General features: G+C 44.3%; 1 protein-coding gene across 1 annotated transcript in view; it reads left to right on the forward strand.

The window, feature by feature from the left end:
* Positions 1-26,164, forward strand: part of cacna1hb (calcium channel, voltage-dependent, T type, alpha 1H subunit b) — a 62,317-nt gene that overhangs the window by 881 nt on the left and 35,272 nt on the right. The window contains exons 2-8 of the mRNA XM_063010816.1: positions 209-342; positions 2,629-2,726; positions 5,561-5,720; positions 9,008-9,320; positions 12,191-12,283; positions 16,491-17,118; positions 19,136-19,482. Coding sequence (XP_062866886.1) covers positions 209-342; positions 2,629-2,726; positions 5,561-5,720; positions 9,008-9,320; positions 12,191-12,283; positions 16,491-17,118; positions 19,136-19,482 — 1,773 coding nt within the window. The remainder of the gene's footprint in view (positions 1-208; positions 343-2,628; positions 2,727-5,560; positions 5,721-9,007; positions 9,321-12,190; positions 12,284-16,490; positions 17,119-19,135; positions 19,483-26,164) is intronic.

Genomic DNA, 26,164 nt, shown 5'->3' on the forward strand with positions numbered 1-26,164 from the left:
ACCAGTGTTTCTGGATACTATCTGTGGAGGTTGGTATGTTCTCTTGACATCAGTAAAGGCTTTCCCTGGTCGCTGCAGTAGGTGGATTTGGATTCTTTAACCCTGCATCATCTGTGCCCAGTGTGTCCTAATGGCACCCGACCCACCACGACCCTGACCAGGATATACATGGAATGACGGAACGAATGGCCTGTGTTCTTCTCTGTAGGCGTTCGACGACTTCATATTCGCGTTCTTCGCGGTGGAGATGGTGCTGAAGATGGTGGCCCTCGGCATCTTCGGTCCGAGGTGTTACCTTGGCGACACGTGGAATCGTCTCGACCTGTTCATCGTCATGGCAGGGTGAGCACACACACACACACACGCACACACGCACAAACACAACACACACACACTTTTAATGTCAGCTGGAGTTTTAATGTCAGCTCCAGTTCTAATGTCAAGTCGATGTGTCACAGATCTGCTCACGAATGCCAATTACGACCGGGAAATCCCAGAGATCACCCGCCCGTCCCGAACCTCCCTCCCTCTCATTCATTCATATTCATCCCTTCATCCTTCTGTGCACAATATTGTAAGTGGCCCTTATGAAGGACAGTTCATACACCAATATAGGTGATCACCTGACCGTCAGCTGGTTGGACATCCTGTTCCAAGACCATAAGTTCGAACTTTCAGCATACGCAGCTTTACTCATCTGGCTTTCCATGAGTGTTTTGTTGGGAATTTTAGTCACAGTGGCATTTATTTATTATTATTATATTATTTTTTTATGTCTTTTTTCTGCCAATTTAGCGTAGCCAATCCTCTGCTGGGGACACCGATGCCCCCCTCCGATGTGTGCGGAGTCCACCAATCCCACCCATACTTCAGTGGATTCGTGCGTGAGGTCGGCTTCCTGTATGGAGAGCCACACCCTGATATCCTCCACTTTCTGTACAGGCGACCTGGGCAACCAAGGTCCGGTTTTTTTTACCACCCAGCAGACTGGAGGCCAATTTTGTCTGCTGCAGGCATTAGAGCCAGTAGCAAAGCCTAGATTCGAACACGGGCGCTCAGAATCTTGGCGCCGGTTTGCTAAACGGGCGCTGGTTTGCTAGCAGATTATCCCGCTGCATCACCTGGGAGGTCACATACTGAAGTTAAATGAAAATACCTGGCCCGAGAAGGTCCACGGACTAGCACCCGCCCCATCCGACATGCCGCTTCCTAACACCGGACTCGTAACTCGTATCCTATTTGTCACTCCACCAAACAGTAGGGGTCACTGTTGTACTGTGTTAAGTGTATAACCACACCAGCCTGGCTAGCCGTGCACCCCCAGTGCGGCTGTAACGCTATATGGGCTACGACGAGACAAGAGGGGCGGACACACGCGCAGAGATGGGTGATTAACGAAATGTTTAATAATAACAAAAGACACGACAGGTTGCACAAGACAAGAAACAGTAACAAATGCCCTAAGCTAAATGCTAAAGCTAATCTAAACGTACAGTGAACTAACCCAACCTAAACCCTAAGCTAACAATGCTAGAACTAAACATAGAAGAACTAAGCTAAATGCTGAACTAGATGTTAATGCTAATCACTCATATAAACTAAACAACAAGGCTAAACAGGAACTAACAAGACTAAAGCAAGACTAAACGGGCGCTGGTTTGCTAGCAGATTATCCCGCTGCACCACCTGGGAGGTCACATACTAAAGTTAAATGAAAAGATCTCGCTCGCAAGGACATATGGGTCGTGGCTCATCAGATTCTACCAAACTTTCTAAAAAAATGGTCAGTCGGTTCATACAGAACACAAGATCACAAATAATGTTGGTATTTCACCATCTACCGAACATAATATTGTGAAAAGGTTCAGGAAATCCAGAGAAATGTGTGTGACCTTTAGCTTTTAGACGGCCAGCTGTAGCCTAGTTGTTAAGGTACTGGACCAGTGAACCGAGGGTTGCTGGTTCAAGCCCCACCCCTGCCAGGTTGCTGCTGTTGGGCTCTTGAGCAAGGCCCTTAACCCTTAATTGCTCAAACTGTATACTGTAACTGTACTGTAAGTCACTTTGGATAAAGGCGTGTGATAAATGCTGAAAATGTAAATGTAAATGTAGACGGCACTGAATGAGATAAATATAGTACTGTACTTCAGAAAACTATTGTCACTTAACACGGTACGCTGTGAAATTCTAAAGAAAGCCAAACATCAATTCTATGCAAAAACGCCACAGAGTTTGTCAACTCTGGACCCGAGATCTTCTCAGATGGACCAAAAGTCAGTGGAAATGTGAGCTGTGGTCCAACAAGTTCTCTGTGCGACAAAGAACCGTCCAGACTGTTATCAGTGATCACCAGTTCTCAAAACAATGAAAAAGTGTCTTTAATGTGAAGGGTGATGTAACTGTGGTAAACATGCCCAGCTCTGTCCCATCTTTTTTAGAGTGTGTTACAGACATTCAATTCTAAAATCCCTAAACTCTCTAATGAGGAATTAGGAGAGCGAGTTTAGGGGGCTCAGTTCCAGACATTTAAATAAAAGAAGACCTCAGGCTTTTACCTGAACTGTTTATTTAATCGGTTGCCAGTCTGCTGTAGACGTAATGATCTGTGCTCCTGTTTTGACTTTGCAGGATGTTGGAGTACTCACTCGATGGACACAATGTCAATTTGTCTGCAATCAGGACCGTCCGAGTTCTCAGGCCGCTCCGAGCCATCAACAGAGTGCCCAGTGAGTCTCAGTACTTATTTTAAATGTTTACCGCCGGCCTGGCACCGTCTGCCTCCCGCTTCACGTCCTCGGTGATGCGCTGAAGCTCGGAGCTGCACTCTGACTCGACTCCTCCTTGTGTATCGATCTGAGATGGAAGCAGGAACGCTCACTATATTTAGCTTCACTCCTTCTCTCGGTTACACTTCACACACACACACACACACACACACACACTAACCTGCTGCGAAGCCGCTTATTAAAGGTGACGTGTACAGCTGGGTGTCTAAAATCGTTCACATATCTTGACTCCAATTGTTTCTGGACACTTGACTAGACTATAAGCTTGTCAGATGTAATCCCACTCCAAAACCCTGGGCCACAGCGCTGAAAAAGCTTCTCACAAGATTTCGAAGTGCGTCTGTGGGAATCCGTGCCCGTACGGTCAATAATCCAGAAGGTGTTTGGAGGGGTTGGGGTTTAGGTCAGGGTTCTTCATGGACCAGAAAACAGGAAGCGTCTGAGCTCAGTGATTACATGGGTTCACATATTTCCATCTTCTCGAAGCTTCCAGCCCTCTCAGTCTCCAGCATTTTTGTTTCAGTGGCCCAGATACGTAGAAGACATCGTACATCTCCTGCTCCTGGTTTTGTCATCTGGGACTCATTTTCCCACCTTGGATGTGTCAGAACTGCCGCCTGCATCCGATAACGCAGGACCTTCTCGTTCTATTTCCAGAATTTATGGAAATTCTACACCTGTGTGGATATTGGACACATATAGAATTATTGCCCACACCACCTTAGCCTGAATGGAAATAGGAATAGCGACACAGTAGGGGAAGGATGATTTATTGTCTTGTATAGATACACCGACGAGCCTAAACAGTAGGACCACGCCCTGAACAAGGGCATTGCAGTGAGATGTTGGTCTGACGGAGGTTCCTCGTAGTTCATGGGTTGAATGCAGCAGATCTGACTTTTTTGTGTACGTTTCTCAATCTCGTTGCTCCCCTTTACCTTTCCTCTGCCGCCTGCACCACCCCTACGCTGGCCTGAGAAGGTCCACGGACTAGCACCCGCCCCATCCGACATGCCGCTTCCTTACACCGGACTCGTAACTCGTATTCTATTTGTCACTCCACCAAACAGTAGGGGTCACTGTTGTACTGTGTTAAGTGTATAACCACACCAGCCTGGCTAGCCGTGCACCCCCAGTGCGGCTGTAACGCTATATGGGCTGCGACGAGACAAGAGGGGCGGACACACGCGCAGAGATGGGTGATTAACGAAATGTTTAATAATAACAAAAGACACGACAGGTTGCACAAGACAAGGAACAGTAACAAATGCCCTAAGCTAAATGCTAAGCTAAATGCTAAAGCTAATCTAAACATACAGTGAACTAACCCAACCTAAACCCTAAGCTAACAATGCTAGAACTAAACATACACGAACTAAGCTAAATGCTGAACTAGATGCTAATCACTCATCTAAACTAAACACACAGGCTAAACAAGACTAAAGCAGGACTAAACGGGATTAAACAACTAGACATAGCTAAACACTGGGGCTAATTAGCCGAGGGAACCAATCATACTGGGGGGGGGGGGGGGGGGGGGGGCTCCTCCACCATGTGCTCCTGGAAAGGTGGGTGTGGCAGGTGTACGTAAGTTCTAAGGGCACAGGAGCGCACATGCTCGAATCGTGACAGTGGCGTTGATGACCCCTTCATTCGTCCTGCATATGAAACCACCACGACTGCTGGAAAACGAGCGTTCCCCCTGAGCCTCGCTGAGCAAATGTCACACCCTGTGAGGCTCTTGTAAGAAATGGAATTTGGGGCTATTTTTTAGAACCTGGCACAGCTTAATGCTTCCTAAAGACGTTTCTGGATTAAAAGCAGATCAGTGGAATCTTTAGGTCTCCAGATACTTCAGGTGTTTGGAGGCGGAAACTCCGCACTATTCCCAACTTCCGGCGTAAAATTTCCACTCAGTTCATCCACTAGTAAAGGAGTAAAGAGACCGAGATCAAATACATAATTACCCAACCAATTAAAAGGACGGAAAGGCGCCGCTCAGGTGGCGCAGCAGTAAAAACACACGCAGGAACCAGAGCTGGGATCTCGAATACATCGGATCGATGAACAACGATTGGCCTGTTGTTCAGATATGGGCGGGACTAAGCCAGATGGGTCTCTCTCTCATGACTAATGCGATTATGACCTCTGCTGGCTGATTGATGGTGCCTGCACAGAGATGGGAAAAGAGTGCTGTCAGGGTGTGTCTCTCCGTACACAGTGCTGAGCCGCACTGCACTTGATGATAAGATGCATATGGCTGCTGCCCACGTGTCTGAGGGGGCATGGGTTAGCTTCGTTCTTCTCAATCAGAACGAGGATCGGCATTGGTGGAGAGGAAGCATGACGCAATCGGGCAATTGGACGCACTAAAAGGGGAGATAATGCATAAATAATATACTGTATATATTAAAGGACAGATAAGCTGTTTTCTGGTGCACAAAGCCAGATCCTTAAAGATGGTTTGACCAGTTTGGTGTGGAGCAACTAAGTACACAGAACCCTGATCTCAACCCCATGGTTTACCTGTAGGATGAATTGGAACTTTGACAGCTAGCTAGGCCATTTTGACCTTGCAAATGCTCTTCCCCTGGAGACACTCCAAAATCCCAGAGAAATTTGGAGGCTGTTATGACCACAAATGGTGACACAACTCTATCTTAATGCTCCTGTTTCTGTAACTTGATGTCTAACAAGCGAATGCTCAGGTGTCCACTTACTTTTGAGAATCTGAGTGGCATTGTTAGCGTGAACCGTGTCTGTTTATTTTTCAGGTATGCGCATCTTGGTGACGTTGCTGCTGGACACGTTACCCATGCTGGGAAACGTTTTGCTGCTTTGCTTCTTCGTGTTCTTTATTTTTGGGATCGTCGGCGTGCAGTTGTGGGCGGGGCTTCTGCGCAACCGCTGCTTCCTGGACACGGACGTGAGGACGTGAGTACGGTCACTCCGCACACTTTCAGTTCTGATACTGTGTACACCGATCAGCCATAACATTAAAACCACCTCCTGTCCACTTTTAACAGCTCCACTTACCATATAGGAGCACAATTACTGACTGTAGTCCTTTCACCCCGTTCTTCAATGGTCAGGACTCCCACAGGACCACCACAGAGCAGGTATTATTTAGGTGGTGGATGATTCTCAGCACTGCAGTGACACTGACATGGTGGTGGTGTGTTAGTGTGTGTTGTGCTGGTATGGAGTTTTTAAATACCGTGTCCACTCACTGTCCACTCTATTAGACACTCCTACCTAGTCGGTCCACCTTGTAGATGTAAAGTCAGAGACGATCGCTCATCTATTGCTGCTGTTTGAGTCGGTCATCTTCTAGACCTTCATCAGTGGTCACAGGACGCTGCCCACGGGGCGCTGTTGGCTGGATATTTTTGGTTGGTGGACTATTCTCAGTCCAGCAGTGACAGTGAGGTGTTTAAAAACTCCAGCAGCGCTGCTGTGTCTGATCCACTCATGTCAGTGTCACTGCAGTGCTGAGAATCATCCACCACCTAAATAATACCTGCTCTGTGGTGGTCCTGTGGGGGTCCTGACCATTGAAGAACAGGGTGAAAGGGGGCTAACAAAGCATGTAGAAAAACAGATGGACTACAGTCAGTAATTGTACGTAGAACTACAAAGTGCTCCTATATGGTAAGTGGAGCTGATAAAATGGACAGTGAGAGTAGATCCAACACTCTGTGACCTAAAGTATGTGGACACGTGACTGCCTGACCTCCCAAAACCTTAGTAAAGGTGGGGAGTAAAGACTGTTCCAGCATCAAAGGGCTTAAAGCGGAGCTTGTCTCATGTTTGACTATGTTAATTATGGATCACGTGTTCACATACTTTTGATCATAACAGTAGGCACACACACTACAAGGAGGGTCGGCCTTAGGCTTTATCTGTTATCAGAAGGGGTGGACAGCTCACAGTGTGGGCACTACTGACCTGGGTTTGAGCATTAGTGTCGTTCATGTTTTGTGCTGCTGATTTTTCCACGGTTGCCAAGTATTTCCTTCTGGTTTGAAACCCTCCTCCATCCAGTAAGTCAAATTTATTAGCCAGTACCGCTGTCCTGGATCCTCCCAGTTTACCGCTCCGGACCGTTTTCCAGATGTTGGGTTTAGCATTTGCCGCTCTATATTCCTTATGCAACAATTCGTGGCGCTTTAGGAGCAAACATAATTTGCACAGCCAGTCTATTTAGTTTCACATGATGTGCTGGCTGATGGTCCCTTATGCTGCTCCTGCTGTTCTACATACCGCTCAGCGTCCATTTATTTTCGCTTTTATTGAACTGCTCCTGCGCTTGTCGTTTGGCCTGTGAGTGTGTGTGTGTGCATTCCGCTCCCTCTATGCCGGTGTACTTTGTATTTCAGGTCCTTTCAGACTGCTTAAATAAAGCAAAAACAACTGAGTGGGATTAAAAAAGTACAGTCATACCTTGTAACTCGGTGTCCCCTAAACTGGAAACCTACCTTACCTTTAAACTTCGAGCGCCGCAGCAAGCGCAAAAAACACAAACCCAACGTGGCTCAGGGAAGCACAGCGGCAAGCTAATGCCTAGTTCACACTACATGATTTTTGCCCTGATTTTCGCTCGCCGACTGGTCGGTGCTAGATTTGCCGGCTCGGGACAAATCGGTGTTCGCTCGGCGATCGAAACCCGGCTCTCAATCGCTAAGTGTGAACTACTCAACAACTAGATCCGAGCAGCTCTGAAGAGAGATATTTAGCATGTCAAATATCTGGATCTGAGTTGCCCGACTGGCAATGAGTGCTATGTTGAACAGCCAATGAGAACGCAAGATACGGGGTGAGGGGAAACGCAGGGCAGGAGTTGTATAAAGGTGGGACAGGGGCGTAATATAGTTTATATCAGAATACATCGACACACATGCACACCAGTTTTACAGTATTTCTGACCTTATCGTTCTCTACAAAACACCCACGCTGCATTGCAAAAAATATTTATTAACCTCCAACTCACTATAGAACAATCCATACTGCTCACGTAGCCAGTATCCTTGATTTTACGCTGCACATCAGCACACAAACTCTGATCGCTCACTTCTTGTTGACGTGTATTTTTGGACGTGGTATCGTTAAACCCCTCGTCACTTCTCGCATTTGTTTTCGTGACAAAACGTAGTTTGGGAGACCAGAGAAGCTCGTCTGTGATTCCAGTTGGTGATAGATGGTGTAGTGTGAAACCCCCTGACGCCGATCAGTCGTGTAGTGTGAAATACACACCGACTTGAAAGACTCCCGATTACAAGAGATCCAGTCGTGTAGTGTGAACAGCCACACTCCATATGAAACAGCAGACGCAAAAGCGGTTTTGCTGCTTCTCATGTGAATGCGCCCTAATGTATGTCTTCTGGCCAAGATTAAGTATACACGTGCTTAACCACAGCACAGATTAAATTGCCTGGCTGCTGCAGTCAGCTTTTAATTTCAGATCTACCTGTACTGTGTAGAGTCCATGGGTGTGTTCGAAAACCTAGTGAGCTGCCTTACTGTCTTACTGCATACACAGGCAGCTGCCTCAGTAGAGAGGATTCTAATAAGTCATCTACTTAGTAGGGTTTTGCTTACTAAGCTAACACAGTTAGCACCATGCCATTCAAACCAAAGGGATGAGGTGGTACAACGCGCTAGCATGTCATGTAACGTCTCCCTCCGTGTACCTGACAAGCCCAAACTTGCAAATAAATACAATTGTACATGTTTATACAAATTAAAAATCAATGATAATGTATTTACATTTGAAAATAATGCGTCTATGTAGAGAGCACACTAGGTTTTCGAACACACCCCATGATGATGCCATTTATTTGAATGTAAGTCATCTAGGGCAGGGGTCCCCAACCACCCGGCTGCAGACCAGTACTGGTCCGTGGGTCATTTATTACCGGGCCGCACAGAAAGAATAAATAATTAGAGATCGCTACATCAGCCATGAAAACACTGCTTTTATTTCCAACACATGGGTGTTTATCGTCTCATATCACCCCCAGGTGGAATTATATTTTATATGAAACCGGTCTGTGGTGCAAAAAAGGTTGGGAAGTGCTGATCTACGGCTTTTGGAAGGAAAACGCTCCAGATCACAGCATCCACCAGTGTCAGCTTATATTCATACCCCATTTCAGATTAAATCTGCTGAGTGTTTAGATTAGATTAATAACGTCTCAGTTTTTCGTCTCCGCCCCGCCCAGGCTGTATAACCTCTCTCACCCGCTGAGCGATTACTACAAACCGGACGACTCGGACGACATCGCCTTCATCTGTTCGACCAACCGGGAGAACGGGATGCTGCGCTGCTTCGACGTCCCCGTCCGCAGAGAGGGCGGAGCTCGCTGTCAGCTCGGTCCCGCTAACATCACACACCTCGCTTCTCGGGACGCCGCCCAAGCCGGGTGTGTCAACTGGAACGCGTTCTACAACAACTGCAGGGCCAGCGGGCAGAATCCACACAACGGAGCCATCAACTTCGACAACATCGGATATGCCTGGATCGCCATCTTCCAGGTGTGTGATTATCACAGCTCAATACTTTTAATCTCTATATCACCAAAAGTATGTGGACAGACAATCATGGACTTGCATAAAGTTACTTTCTAATAACAGTAACTCTGGCATGTGCGAAAGTTTGGACGTTGTCGATTTTTGTAGCCAGCTAGAATCTTGGGACCTGCACAAAGTTTCAAACAGTCATGGACAATTTTGTATTTCCAGTTCACCTCACTTGCACGTCTTTGGACTGTGGGAGGAAACTGGAGCACCCAGAGGAAACCCACAGAGAGAACATGCAAACTCCACACAGAAAGAACCAGGACCGCCCCACCTGGGGATCGAACCCAGGACCTTCTTGCTGTGAGGCGACAGTGCTACCCACTTAGCCACCGTGCTGCCCCCTGCACTAAGGGTGCACTGATATGCGTCCCTACTATGACTAGGTTCATGTAACGCCACACACCTTCTGTATTCGTGAGCCCAGCCTGGGATTCAAACCCCTGGAACTCCAGCAGTGCTGCTCTTAGGATTATAAGACACAAGCTCACTGGCTTTTCCAACAGAATAACGATCCGAAACTTGCCAAATTTCCCGCCTTGCAGTGACACACCGTCAAAATTGAGGCCTTACGGTGACTTTTTTGCACAGTTGGACAGCAAATCAAATCCCATCGTGTCTGAAACCGGAGCCCTTTTCACAAGTGTGTGTGTGTGTGTGTGAGTTTTTTCTGCTGAGTGTGAAAAAATATTTCACTCCCGTCTCGATTGCGCTCCCTTCCAGAGCCAAGAAACATTTTCTTTTATTGTAGAGAAGTAAAGTGGTGGCAACAGTCTGAGTAAATCAATTACTGCATCAGTAACAGCAGCAGAAGTCCAACGCTCACGACAAACCTACTGATCACGCAGATTACGCCGAAGAGCCAAAGTGTGAATGATTCACACATATACACAGACCTGAATGTTAATTCAGCATGTATAACGTGTGTGGACACTTGCCCATGAGCTTGTTGGACATCCCACTCCCATCCAAGGTTATAATAGTTTTGGATTTTTCATTATAGTTTAGTTTTATTTCGTTGTGACTTTTTTTTCTCTATTTCAGTTAGTTTTAATTAGTTCTTAGAGTGGGTTTGCTAGTTTTTATTAGTTATTATTATTTTTTTAATGCTTAGTTTTAGTTTAGTTTTCATTTGTTCTAGTATCAGTTTTAGTTTTTTCATACTTTGGGTTATTTTTCAGGTGCAGGATTCAAAAAGGTCAGAGTAAGTATTGTGTAATAAAAACTCAACAAAAGATACCATTTAAAAATGTATTCAATTACTGTTGAACATCCAACTGTCCACAAAAACTGTAACAGTCCACAAGATAGCAGCCGTAAGTATAAAATGTGTGTAATACTGCTGCTGAAAATAGTCAGGACACACATGGACACACATGAACATAATAATATAAACGTATTCATGAGACACACATCAGGGAGCTCAATCTGAGAAAAACATAAACTCAAAAACCCAATAAACTCTACAGGTTTTATTCATTTTTGAATCTCAAGAATAAATTAGGAAGTGGAATGCCCAGCACTAGATGCAGGTACAGCTTTTTTGCATATCAGTGCAGTAGAACTAACAATACTGTACCTCGCATGTTGTATATAACGTCAGAAAGTGAACACACACACACACACACACACAGAGAGAGAGAGAGAGATGGGTGTACTTCAGTCAATCAACAATTTCTTGTTGATTTTGAGGAAAACACGCTGCTCCAGAGATGTGGTTGTTCTGTTTCCACTACAAGACACATGCTTTTATCTTTCTCACAGTCATATTCAAAGAAATCCCATACAGGACTTTTGGCGCTTTCTCCCAACTTTTGATGTCGTCATTTTGCAGGCTAGCGTGGTGAGCAGGAACAGACTGTAAACAAGAAGTGCCGTCAGGGACCGTGAGGTACCGTACGGTGCCGGCAGCTATCATGCAGCATATCATAGCCATGAGGAAATCACGTCACAGACCACAACACGAGCCTGTGTAATAAGCAGTTTGCTGTGAAATTCAAAATTTAGGGTTTGTGTTTAGCACAGTGGGTAGCACTGTCGCCTCACAGCAAGAAGGTCCTGGGTTCGATCCCCAGTTGGGGCGGTCCGGGTCCTTTCTGTGTGGAGTTTGCATGTTCTCCCCGTGTCTGCGTGGGTTTCCTCCGGGTGCTCCGGTTTCCTCCCACAGTACAAAGACGTGCAAGTGAGGTGAATTGGAGATAATAAATTGTCCATGACTGTGTTCGAACTGATGAACCTTGTGTAATGAGTAACTACCGTTCCTGTCATGAGTGTAGCCAAAGTGTAAAACATGATGTTAAAATCCTAATAAACAAACAGAGCGTTCAGGTGTCTTATGTTTACTGGTTAATCTGCGCTATGAGACGTCCTAGCGATCCTACGGCAATTCAGTTAGCAATCGCTTGGTCACAATGTCCAAGATGTCGAAGTGTAAAGCAGCTAAAAACACAACCAGTTCTGTGGACACAGAGGGTCGCTGTGCTGTGTATTATAGCTTCTACTGATTATATAATTTAATTTATGCGTGTCATATAATGACTGTGTTAGTGAAATTGAGCACATTTTACCGTAAATGTAGTACTGCTCTAATCATAGCATAACATTTTCTACACTTGTTAGCAACGAGTGTGACAGACACCTGAACTAAATAATTAAAATGTGTAGCCACAAACCACATACACTTGTGAACATCTGAACAGTCCAGTGATTCAATGTTCTGTTGAGACAATCACAGAGCTGGTAGCCCAGACTCTGTTTAACCCAAGCACCTGTGACTGCAAACATGCCTAGATGTGAGAGTCCTCATCATATGTGTTTATTATTCTCAGGTCATCACCCTGGAGGGCTGGGTGGACATCATGTACTATGTGATGGACGCGCACTCCTTCTACAACTTCATCTATTTCATCTTCCTCATCATTGTAAGTACGAGCAGCGTTTCTAATGCAGGGCTGCGTACGTTTTCACAGCACCGTAAATGCAGTCGGTTGTTTTTAAGTATATGTATTCATTAATGCATTTTAAAAAGATAATTCTTTGATTTTCTTCCTGGTTAATTGCCCCAGACTTTTAAAAAGCACAGCGTGTCTGTTCTGAGCCCATCTGTCTCTCTGCACGTCTACCAACTTTTGCTTAACTGTTTGTATCTGTTGTTTCTATCTACGAGTCATTTGCTTCACTGGATTCCGGGACTTTTTCATTATTAACTGAATATTTTACTTGATTTCTGTCACAAATTCTTTCTAATTTACAGCAGCAGGATAAAAGGAGAAATAATAAAAGGAACTTGGACATAATTTGTCTTCAATTTCATTTTGTTAAAAAAAATCGGTAAAAAAATCGTATCATGAACCCAGTATCGTGAATCGTATCGCATCGTGGGTAGAGTGTATCGTTACATCCCTACCCTTAATCAATTGTTGGCCTGACCTAGGCAGTACGACTGTAGTTGTGCAGTGTCATGACTTTTGCCTGTTATGATGGACTGAGCTGAGCTTGGAGGTGTAGTTAGTAAGTCTGAGCTTGTCTGGTAGCCTGATGGCTGGCTGCAGTGCAGACACTCGGCCGCGGGTGGTGGATTAGACAAAGCTTCTTATCTCTTCGTGATGAGGCTCAAGGATGGAAGGTCAGCCAATTAAGAAATCGTTTGACGTCTGTAATGAGGAGAATAGACAGACGCGCCTCAGCACGGGAGCGTGCGAGGGCGAGCTTCCCCACTCGTCTATTAGAGAAGAAATTAGAATCCATTGTGCACATTCTCAGTCCGAGGTAGAACAACGCTGTGGTTAAAAACCACAAACTAAAGAGGGATAATTTTAAATAACAGTGTTTAACAAAGTAGTAATGGAGCAAAATACAACGTCCACAACCTGCTGCAGAGATAAGTGGGCAGTAAAGGGGATAGTGCAAGTTGCTCTGACCGTCTTCTGCACTGCACTGCTCGGTGCTGACCCCGACCACGCTACTCACACTTCCTCTGTGCAACAAGTGGATTCACAGGCGTGTCTCACCCCAGGACATGGGAACACCAAATGGTCCTTTTTGCCTTTTCGTCCGGAGCACACTTCGTCCATTTTTTTATTTAAAAAAAGACTTGGAATGCTGATTCATCTGACCACATTACACGTTTCCACTGTGCGATGGTCCATCCTAGATGCCTCCGAGCCCAGAGAACATGGTTAACATAAGGTTTCTTTTTTGCACAGTAAAGTGTTAAGTATCGTTTGTGCAGTAACTCTGTATTGTAGAGCTTGATAAAGGTTAAGCTTGATGAACTAATCCCTCACCCATGTGGTTATATCAGCTAGTGTTGAGTGGAGGTTCTTGATGCGGCGCCGTCTGAGGGATGGAAGATCACGATCGTTCAGATTAAGCTCGAACCCTTGGTCTTTATACACTGAAATTCCTTCTGATTCCTTGAATGGTTTAATGATATTCTGCACTGTAGAGGGAGAAATATGCAAATCCCTTCCAGTCTTTCTTTGAGGTTCATTGTTTTTAAACATTTCAATCATTTTCTCACACATTTGTGGACAAACTGGATCCTCTGATCATCTTTACTCATCAGAGACTCTCAGCCTTTCCTGGATGCTGCTTTTGTACCAAACCATGATTACAATCACCTGTCTGGAATCACATCATTATTTAGCTTTTTCACCTCATCACTAGCCCTAAATTGCCCCCGTCCCAACTTTTTTTGGAATGTGTTGCAGGCCTGAAATGCAGGAATGGATGTTTATTAATAAATGAAGTTGAGCAGATAAAACATGAAACATCTTGGGTCAAATTAAATGTAAGAAACACTGTGTTTTTATTTTATTTGAATCCATACTTTCCATACTGTCCCAACTTTTTCTGATTTGGGGTTGTACTTTTTCTAAATTAATTGTCATTTCCTTTATCTTTGTGTTCTGTTGATTTTCTTGGGCACCCGATACAAAAGTGCTAATGCAGCTCCAGCCTCAGATTCGTCTTCATTTACGTTTACTGCGTTTAGCAGACGCTTTTATCCAAAGCCACTTACAGCACTGTGGCCGTATTTTGTCTAAGCAATTGAGGGTTAAGGGCCTTGCTGAAGGGCCCAACAGTGACAAACTGGCAGTGGTGGGGCTTGAACCAGCGACCTTTGCGTTACCAGTCCAGTACCCTGACTGCTAAGGTACAACTGCCCTTCACTTGCTTCAGACCCTTCTGATCCGTCTCAGCCCAGTGCTGACTGCTGATTCTAAAACATGCACTGTGTCGAGTTCCTGAACTTCGATCTGACACTGGACCTTCTGGGTTGCTGACCACAGCAGCTTGTGGCGTGTAAGGTTGAGCCATTTCTCATTGACTCAGCAGTCCTTACCAGTTTGCCAATATCTGTTAAAAAAAAACATCGCTGCTACCATCATATTTTACTCGACTGTACTGACTGGTTACCACATGATGCTGTGGTCAGTTCTAACCAAGAACTTCTGCATTAGCTTTACTGGACCACCAGCCTCGCCACATTATAAAACTCTATCCTCTCATTATTGATTTTCTTCAGCACGGCTGTAAAGATCTGCTTGTGCTAATGAAGCTCCGGCCTCGACTTCTTCTTCACTTCATCTATTCTTTTATTTCGTACTCAGCCCGTGTCTGGGAAAGCGGTGGCGGAGAGGAAGTGGACATCAGCAGCTTTTTGATTAGAAGCAGTCCTGAGTGTGTGATAGGAGCTTCGGCTTCGTCTGGAACATGTCTTTGTTTCCTCTGGTCTCTGTCACGCTGTCGTCTTCGGCCGGATGCAGGGGATTAGTTAGAGGCTTTGCTGATTGTTAAGTCACATTGTCTTTATTTTGAACCGCTCCAGTGGTACTGTTGCCAGCGGGCTTTGGGCTCATTGGCTTGCTGAAATGTGTGGCATTAATCAAGCGCGTAACACCATCGCTACTGCTAAATACGGAGGCTAGCATTGTGTTACTGAGATGCTCTAAAGCAGTCCTGCAGTTGAGTCTCAGTTGTATAAGTTGTATAGTTTTTTAAATAAATCCTGACCATCAAGTTCTTTATTTTCAAGTGACCCACATTTTGTCCATCTCACTCAATCTGCTCCGCTGTGTACAGGGCAGTTGTAGCCTAGCGGTTAGGGTACTGGACTAGTAATCGAAAGGTTACTGCTGCTGCCAGGTTGCCACTGTTGGGCCCTTGAGCAAGGCCCTTAACTCTCAATTGCTTAGATAATATACTGTCACAGTACTGTACCGATCAGCCATAACATTAAAACCACCTCCTTGTTTCCACGCTCATTGTCCATTTTATCAGCTCCAGTTACCATATAGAAGCACTTTGTAGCTGTTCTTCAATGGTCAGGACCCCCACAGGACCACCACAGAGCAGGTATTATTTAGGTGGTGGATCATTCTCAGCACTGCAGTGACACTGACATGGTGGTGGTGTGTTAGTGTGTGTTGTGCTTGTATGAGTGGATCAGACACAGCAGCGCTGCTGGAGTTTTTAAACACCTCACTGTCACTGCAGGACTGAGAATAGTCCACCAACCAAAAATATCCAGCCGACAGCCTCCCGTGGGCAGCGTCCTGTGACCACTGATGAAGGTCTAGAAGATGACCGACTCAAACAGCAGCAATAGATGAGCGATCGTCTCTGACTTTACATCTACAAGGTGGACCGACTATGTAGGAGTGTCTAATAGAGTGGACAGTGAGTGGACACGGTATTTAAAAACTCCAGCAGCACTGCTGTGTTTGATCCACTCATACCAGCACAACACACACTAACACACCACCACCATGTCAGTGTCACTGCAGTGCTGAGAATGATCCACCACCTAAATAATACCTGCTCTGTGGTGGTCCTGTGGGGGTCCTGACCATTGAAGAACAGGGTGAAAGCAGACTAACAAAGTATGTAGAGAAACAGATGGACTACAGTCAGTAATTGTAGAACTACAAAGTGCTTCTATATGGTAAGTGGAGCTGATAAAATGGACAGTGAATGTAGAAAACATTGATTTCTGCTACTCAGTCCGATTGATAGCTGGAGTTTAAGTAGCCATAGGCTTCCATCTTTCTTAAATGGGTCCTGACCTAGGCAGCATGGTTGTAGTTAGGTTGTACCTTTAACCCTTGTCTCGTTTTGCCTCAGGTGGGCTCCTTCTTCATGATCAATCTGTGCCTGGTGGTCATCGCCACCCAGTTTTCGGAAACGAAGCAGCGCGAGAACCAGCTGATGCGCGAGCAGCGCGCCCGCTTCCTGAGCAACGAGTCCATGCTGAGCAGCCTGGCGGAGCCCGGCTCGTGCTACGAAGAATTAATCAATTACCTCGTCCACCTTCTACGCAAGTCTTACCGTCACGTCGTCCATTTCTACAGCGGCGTGTGGAAGCGGAGCAAGAGCTCCACCCCCGCCGATTCCACCGCCGGCAGCGGAGCCAACGGACACTGGAGCAACGGCGACAAGGCCGAGCTGAGCCAGCGTCACCTCCACCATCATCACCACCATCATCACGTCCATGTCGGGAACGGCACGGACGCGCTGGAGATGAAGGCTCTGCTGATGGCCGCCGAGAAACACCCCCCCAAATACACCCCGTCCTTCCCCCTGGCTCTACACGGCATCAAGGGCCTCGGTGTGAACTACCCCACCATCCTCCCACTGGCGCTCTTCACCCACTCACGTGTTCACCTTGGCTGTGCGAAAGGGGCCAAGACCAACCCACAGCATGGCCCCAGTACCACTGGCTTCCAAAACACCACCAGCACGATTCAGCACGGTAAGAGCACACACAGAAGCACGTACACACAGAAGAGCATGTGGAAAAAGTTTGTGAACCCTTTGGAAAAAGTATGTGGCCATTGGCATCCAAGTCTGGAATGCATTCGCTCTGCGTGCTGTCTTTATCCTGTATTGCGAGGGTGGCTCGGTGGGTAGTTCTGTCGCCTCACAGCAAGAAGGTCCTGAGTTCGATTCCCAGTAGGAGCGGTCCAGGTCCTCTCTGTGTGGAGTTTGCATGTTCTCCCCGTGTCTGTGTGGGTTTCCTCCGGGAGCATTAAAATTACCTCCTTGTTTCTACACCCACTGTCCATTTTATCAGCTCCACTTACCATATAGAAGCACTTTGTAGTTCTACAATTACTGACTGTAGTCCATCTGTTTCTCTACATGCTTTTTTAACCTGCTTTCACCCTGTTCTTCAAGGGTCAGGACCCCCCACAGGACCACCACAGAGCAGGTATTATTTAGGTGGTGGATGATTCTCAGCACTGCAGTGACACTGACATGGTGGTGGTGTGTTAGTGTGTGTTGTGCTGGTATGAGTGGATCAGACCCAGCAGTGCTGCTGGAGTTTTTTAAACACCTCACTGTCACTGCTGGACTGATAATAGTCCACCAACCAAATATATCCAGCCAACAGCGCCGCGTGGGCAGCGTCCTGTGACCACTGATGAAGGTGGTCTTTACATCTACAAGGTGGACCAACTAGGTAGGTCACCACCATGTCAGTGTCACTGCAGTGCTGAGAATGATCCACCACCTAAATAATACCTGCTCTGTGGGGGTCCTGTGGGGGTTCTGACCATTGAAGAACAGGGTGAAAGCAGGTTAAAAAGGTATGTAGAGAAACAGATAGATTACAGTCAGTAATTGTATTACTACAAAGTGCTTCTATATGGTAAGTGGAGCTGATAAAATGGACAGCGAGTGGTTTTAATGTTATGGCTGATCGGTGTATGACAGTATACACAGTGATCTGATAGTAAACAGACGGAGTGAAACAGACAGAGTGCGGCCCCGTGTTTTTGGCTCCTGGGCTTCAGCTTAATAACGTAGATAATGAAGTCGTTTCCACTCTGCACCATTCCTATGCTCTAATAATTTCTAATTGGATCTACGGAAAGGAGCACATAGACACACCCAGTGCTCTCTGCTAGCGTTCTTTTATTACCGTTTACAGGAATGGTTCGGTGGAAACGATACACGCTTCCATTTCCTCGGGCAAGGCGAATCGGGTGGGTCTGTGGGTGCTTTCACATCAGCAAGAAATGTGGTCCATTTGATGGTCATAAGCATGTAAAGACCTGACGAGGAGCCTGTCGGACACTCTGTTCTAAAAGTATAGACATTATTATGAAGTGGAATTTGTGCCTGTTTAGTTTAAAGAACATTCATGGGGGCCAGGCACCAATTTAGTCCCCAAACTAGTCGTATCTAATTACCCGATTGCATGACGCTTGCTCTGTACCGATGTTGACCTCCACTCCGACTGAGGAGAGCCGTAACTAACACACGATTCTCTGACACGTGCGCAGTAGCCGACTGCATTTTTTCATGAGGCGAGTTTATATGTGGATCAGCTTTGTGTACGGAGAGACACACCCTGATCCTTACTATCCCTCGTCTCTGTACAGGCGCCATCAATTAGCCAGCAGAGGTCGTAATTGCATCAGTTATGAGGAGTCCCCTCCAGCATCCACCCTGAACGACGAGTCAGTAGTTGTTTGTGTATGCGCTCAGAGTTGAGATTCGGCTCTGGTGTACTAGCGTGATAACAGCCCTCCCCTGAATTCAATCATTAAAATGGTTGTCCACATATATTTGGCTATATAGTTTGACTCACATGCCCTGAAGGGTGGGAACAGTGCATGCCAGAGCAGGAGTTATTGTGTAATATTGATTTAAATATCAATAATAATTCAGGATGTCCACATACTTTCGGCAGGTCAGCCGATGTTTACACGGGCACAGATAAAAACAGAACGTCCTCCCTTATCTTCATTATCTCCGTGCAGGTGTGTACCCAGGTGTTTGTTCAAGTGCATGCACAGGAGCTGGCACCAAACTGGTACCCTGCGAGATGTCGACATGCCCGATCCGTGCCCGCGAGGCTGACGGCCTCAGCTGCAACTCCAGCTGCGATTCGGACGCCGAGAGGGACGGCGGCGAGGCCGAGGGTAAGAAACAGAGCTGGGACGCCGAGCGGAACAAGAGGACGAGGAGCGGGAACGTGCTGGGCGCGTGCGTGCGGTGTGTGAGGGGCGTGCTGAGGAGGATAGTGGACAGCAAGTACTTCAACCGGGGCATCATGATCGCCATCCTCATCAACTCACTCAGCATGGGGGTGGAGTACCACGAACAGGTAACGCACACCTGCACGGTAACACACTCCACGGGTGACTTCTCAGCGCCCGTACAAATAACCCTGGTTTAACTGCATCCATGCTCTTTTGCCAGGGAGGGTCAGAAAAGCCCAAACTGTCCTCTCACACCTCAGCTCCTGCTTTTTTACTGTCCATGTGATCGTGCTGGCTCGACCTGTGGACAGTGTCATTGCCTCACAGCATTTAATAGTTTGGGTTTCTTCCTGGCAGGAGACCACTGCTCCATGTGCTTTTGAATGGGTGCAGTCAAACTAGCCCTGTTTATATGAGCACAGAGAAGTCAGCTGTCAGTCCTGATCACTATCACACTGTTAAATAAGCTCACTGTACTCAATCTCAGTTTCTGAATGACCAGTTTTCATTTAATGATCAACCTTTAATAATAATAATAATAATAATAATAATAATAAATAATACAAATATTAATAACACTAATAATCATAATCAAAACATCATTAAAATAATAATCATTAATTCAATAATATGACAATAATAAGCTAATATAATAATAATAGTAGTATAAATAACAAATAATAATAATAATATTTATTATTATAACATTAATAACAGTAATGATATCAAAATAATAATAGTAACACAAAAACATACTAACAGTAATAATATTGCTAATAAATAATAGCGGGCGGCACGGTGGCTCGCCTCACAGCAAGAAGGTCCTGGGTTTGATCCCCAGGTGGAACGGTCCGGGAGCTTTCTGTGTGAAGTTTGCATGTTCTCCTCGTGTCCGTGTGGGTTTCCTCCTAGAGCTCCGGTTTCCTCCCACAGTCCAAAAAACATGCAGTCAGGTTAATTGGAGACACTGAATTGACCTATAGGTGAATGGGTGTGTGTGTGTGTGTGTGTATGTGTGTATGTGTGTCTGCCCTGCGATGGACTGGCGCCCCGTCCAGGGTGTTACTGTGTGCCTTGTGCCCAGTGAAAAGCTGGGATAGGCTCCAGCACCCCCTGAAACCCTGATTGGATAAGCGGTTAAGAAAGTGAGTGAGTGAATAGTAATAACACTAATAATAGCAGTAACAATAATCATCATTAATATAATAATAATCATTAATTTTATAATAATATTACTAATAGTAATAATAATCATCATTAACATAATAATAAAAGGAATAATAATAATCGTTAATATAATAATAATAATAAAAATAATAATCATTAACATAATAATAATAATAGTAATAATAGTCATCATTAGCATAATAATAATAATAGTAATAATAATCATCATTTATATAATAATAATAATCATTAATCTAGTAATAATAATAATAGTAATAATAATTATCATTAATATAATAATAATAATAATCATTAATCTAATAATAATAATTATTATTATTATTAACATAATAATAATAGTAATAATAATAATAATCATCATCATTAATATAATAATAATAGTAATAATAATAATAATAATTAATAATATAATAATAATAGTAGTAATAATAATAATAATCTTTAATAAAATAAAATAATAATAATAGTAATAATAATAATAATCATTAATATAATAATAATAATTAAAAATAATAATAATAATAATAATACGTTTTAGAGCACTTTTTACATATCCATGATGCTTTACAAAACACTGACAAGCAAAATAACACAACTAAAGATGTGGAGATAAAATAGTGAACAGTGAAGAAGTTTGAAGCTGAGCTCTAAAGGAAGAGAGCAGCGCAGTCACGAAGAGATTGTGGGAGTTCCAAAGATTGGGAGATATAGAACAGCGGGACCCGACGCCCACTGACGCAGCTCTTATATGTAGGACTACCAGAGGTCCAGAGCCAAAACTTATTGTCATGGCTGATGGAGCCTCCTCCCGCCGTCCGTCCTGACTCGAGCCCTGCAGAGGAGCGGGATGAGACCTGGGACCAGACGTTCTGATGTGTTGTGTTTTTACTCGGGGTCTCGTTGTGTATTCGTCCACATACACTTCTGTCACGCCGACAGCTATAATAAATCATATCAGTTCTTTATTGTTCACGCAGCACTTTCTTTTTTAGTTCCACGTAGTTTGTGTATCACGTTTCACAATAGACTCTGTCATGAAGGAACTTCACAGTATACAGAAGCCTTTGAGCAACTCACAGTGATGCTGGAAAGGAAGAGAAGAAGCCTGGAGATGATCCAGGAGCTTTTGTTAGGATGACGCAGGGACGTTTTAGAGCGCTTTAGAGCATTTTTCATTTCACTGGATACTACGATATATGGCCAAAATTATGTGGACACATAAAATCTATTATGGCTATAACTTTGGGGATTCTGCCCCTGTGTGCCAAGCAAGGTCCACAAGTACATGTTTATCTATCTATCTTTATATATATATATATATATATATATATATATATATATATATATATATATATATATATATATTATACATTGTCTCCCCTTTTTCTCCATTTTAGAGCATCCAATTGTCCGATTGCGTCATGCTTCCTCTCTACCAATGCGATCCCCGCTCTGATTAAGGAGAACGAAGCTAACCCACGCCCCCTCCGACACGTGGGCAGCATCTGTATGCATTTTGTCACCTACACTTGACGAGTGCAGTGCAGCTCAGCACTGTGTACGGAGAGACTCACCCTGACAGCACTCTTTTCCCATCTTGGTGCAGGCGCCACCAATCAGCCAGCAGAGGTCGTAATTGCATTAGTTATGAGAGAGTCCCTATCCGGCTTTAATACCCCACCCCTACCCCTACAACAGGCAAATCATCGTTCATGTGGCCGCCCAGCCTTAGCCGGCAGGCAGAACTGAGACTCGATATGATGTATTCGAGGTCCCAGCTCTGGTTCCAGCGTGTGTTTTTACCGCTGCGCCACCTGAGCGGCCACAAGTACCTGGTTTGACCAGTTTGGTGTGGTCAAACAGCCCCATTAAACTCCACAGCAGCTGTGAGCCAGTCCTTCTCAGTTGACATGCTTGTTTGAGATACAGACTGTTTTATCAGAGGAAATGTGTCCACTGAAACCACTAAAAACAAGCCGACCATGACTAAGAGGCTGCTCAAATGCTAGTGTCACTGTGCACAGCCGAGCGAGCTTTACAAGGCATTAAATACGATCCTGCTTAATAATTAAGTCCAACTGTCCAAGAAACAAGCCTTCTGGTCAGACGAAGCAGTCGTGGAGTTGTTTGGTCACAGTGACCAGACGTATGCTTGGAGGAGAAGGTCAGAGGAGCTTCAAAAGCAGATTCAAGTTCTCTGCTTTGGTTCCAGCAGGACAGTGAATCACATCAGATGTCAAATTTGGTTTCTCTCTATGGATTCTGTTCTCATTTGCATCTGGCAGCCTGCTACTTTGACCTGGACCATCTCCGGGGCTTTTTTAGCTGTTCTGCACGTTGGATCTTCGTCCTCCTGTTTGAATTGATCATGTTCTGACCATCAGTCACGGCTACGATGTTCCCATTAGTGCTCGATTCCTGTGGAACTGCTCGAAACTGTGGAACCTGCCTTACTAACTTGTCATTCACTTGCCTTTATTGCTATAGATGTTCTCCTAGCAGTTCATCTCAGTGGCAGGACTTTAGTTGCAGAATGGGGCCAAAAGTATGTGGACACCCCTCCTGACTGTTAAGTTCCTGTATCAGCAGTACCAACTTACTGGCAACAGTTTGGCAAAGTCCCTTTCCTGAGCCATCATGAAGGAACTCTAGTGCACTGCTTAGAACCTTGACTGCAACCATATCAGCATTGCTTGTGAGCTAAGCCGGCTCATCCAAAGTCAGTGAGTGTTCTCACAATTTGATTTATTGAATAGGCACAAATTCCAACACGCAATTTACAATCTTGTGGAAAGCCTTTCTAGAAGAAGGAAGGGGGTGAGATGCTTAATATTAATGCTTATGTTCAGGTGTCCACATAATTTTGGCCATATGTTGTACTTGATAGGGAGCTGATATTTTCATACTGTCTGCAGTAAGTGTGCCTAAACTCAGTTATTAGTTGGGAGTGTCCATATACTTTTTGCCACGTTATGTATCTTGTCGATCTGCATCTCCCTTCACTGTAAAACGATCGCTTTCTTGGTAGTGTGGGTGGTGCAGAGCCCACTCAGACTCGCAGCAGGAAAATGATTATTTGCATTACACTAAACAGCTATAATAACAGGGTTAGTCCTCACTCTCTATAGAGGCACAGATCTGCAGAGAGGCATGAATAGGGTGTTACGCTACATAAATAAGGTGTTCCGCTGGATAAATAAGGTGTTTTACTGCATAAATAAGGCGTTTTACTGCATAAATAAGGTGTTTTACTGCATAAATAAGGCGTTTTACTGCATAAATAAGGTGTTTTACTGCATAAATAAGGTGTTCCACTGGATAAATATGGTGTTCTAGTGGATAAATAGGGTGTTATATTGGATAAATAGGTTGTTCCTCTGGATTAGTAGGGTGCCCCACTGGATAAATAGGATGTTCTACTGTGTTCTACTGGATAAATAGGGTGTTCTACTGGATAAATAGTGTTCTACTGGATAAATAGGGTGTTCTACTGGATAAATAGTGTGTTCTACTGGATAAATAGGGTGTTCTACTGGATAAATAGGGTGTTCTACTGGATAAATAGTGTGTTCTACTGGATAAATAGTGTGTTCTACTGGATAAATAGTGTGTTCTACTGGATAAATAGGGTGTTCTACTGGATAATTAGTGTGTTCTACTGGATAAATAGGGTGTTCTACTGGATAAATAGGGTAAATAGGGTGTTCTACTGGATAAATAGTGTGTTCTACTGGATAAGTAGGGTGTTCTACTGGATAAATAGGGTGTTCTACTGGATAAGTAGGGTGTTCTACTGGATAAATAGTGTGTTCTACTGGATAAATAGGGTGTTCTACTGGATAGGTAGGGTGTTCTACTGGATAAATAGGGTGTTCTACTGGATAGGTAGGGTGTTCTACTGGATAAATAGTGTGTTCTACTGGATAGGTAGGGTGTTCTACTGGATAAATAGGGTGTTCTACTGGATAAATAGGGTGTTCTACTGGATAAATAGTGTGTTCTACTGGATAAGTAGGGTGTTCTACTGGATAAATAGGGTGTTCTACTGGATAAGTAGGGTGTTCTACTGGATAAATAGTGTGTTCTACTGGATAAATAGGGTGTTCTACTGGATAGGTAGGGTGTTCTACTGGATAAATAGGGTGTTCTACTGGATAGGTAGGGTGTTCTACTGGATAAATAGTGTGTTCTACTGGATAAATAGTGTGCTCTACTGGATAAATAGGGTGTTCTACTGGATAGGTAGGGTGTTCTACTGGATAAATAGTGTGTTCTACTGGATAAATAGTGTGTTCTACTGGATAAATAGTGTGTTCTACTGGATAGGTAGGGTGTTCTACTGGATAAATAGGGTGTTCTACTGGATAAATAGGGTGTTCTACTGGATAGGTAGGGTGTTCTACTGGATAAATAGTGTGTTCTACTGGATAAATAGTGTGTTCTACTGGATAAATAGTGTGTTCTACTGGATAAATAGGGTGTTCTACTGGATAAATAGGGTGTTCTACTGGATAAATAGTGTGTTCTACTGGATAGGTAGGGTGTTCTACTGGATAAATAGTGTGTTCTACTGGATAAATAGTGTGTTCTACTGGATAAATAGGGTGTTCTACTGGATAGGTAGGGTGTTCTACTGGATAAATAGGGTGTTCTACTGGATAAGTAGGGTGTTCTACTGGATAAATAGGGTGTTCTACTGGATAAGTAGGGTGTTCTACTGGATAAATAGTGTGTTCTACTGGATAAATAGGGTGTTCTACTGGATAGGTAGGGTGTTCTACTGGATAAATAGGGTGTTCTACTGGATAGGTAGGGTGTTCTACTGGATAAATAGTGTGTTCTACTGGATAAATAGTGTGCTCTACTGGATAAATAGGGTGTTCTACTGGATAGGTAGGGTGTTCTACTGGATAAATAGTGTGTTCTACTGGATAAATAGTGTGTTCTACTGGATAAATAGTGTGTTCTACTGGATAGGTAGGGTGTTCTACTGGATAAATAGGGTGTTCTACTGGATAAATAGGGTGTTCTACTGGATAGGTAGGGTGTTCTACTGGATAAATAGTGTGTTCTACTGGATAAATAGGGTGTTCTACTGGATAAATAGGGTGTTCTACTGGATAAATAGTGTGTTCTACTGGATAGGTAGGGTGTTCTACTGGATAAATAGTGTGTTCTACTGGATAAATAGTGTGTTCTACTGGATAAATAGGGTGTTCTACTGGATAGGTAGGGTGTTCTACTGGATAAATAGGGTGTTCTACTGGATAAGTAGGGTGTCCGACTAGATAAATAGTGTGTTCTACTGGATAAATAGTGTGTTCTACTGGATAAATAGTGTGTTCTACTGGATAAGTAGGGTGTCCGACTAGATAAATAGGGTCTTTTACTGGATAAGTAGGGCGTCCCACTGCATTAATAGGGTGTTCTACTGAATAAATAAGGTTTTCTACTGGACATATAGTGTGTTCTACTGGATAAATAAGGTGTTCTACTGGATAAATAAGGTGTTCTACAGTATGAATAGGGTGTTCTACTGGATGAATTAGGTGTTTACATGTACCTTTGCTTGTTTTGGATGGAATACTTTTGTGTATTTATTTACAGAATCTATCAGCT

Source organism: Trichomycterus rosablanca, chromosome 15 (genome assembly GCF_030014385.1).
Source record: "Trichomycterus rosablanca isolate fTriRos1 chromosome 15, fTriRos1.hap1, whole genome shotgun sequence".
NCBI classification, from domain to species: Eukaryota; Metazoa; Chordata; class Actinopteri; order Siluriformes; family Trichomycteridae; genus Trichomycterus; species Trichomycterus rosablanca.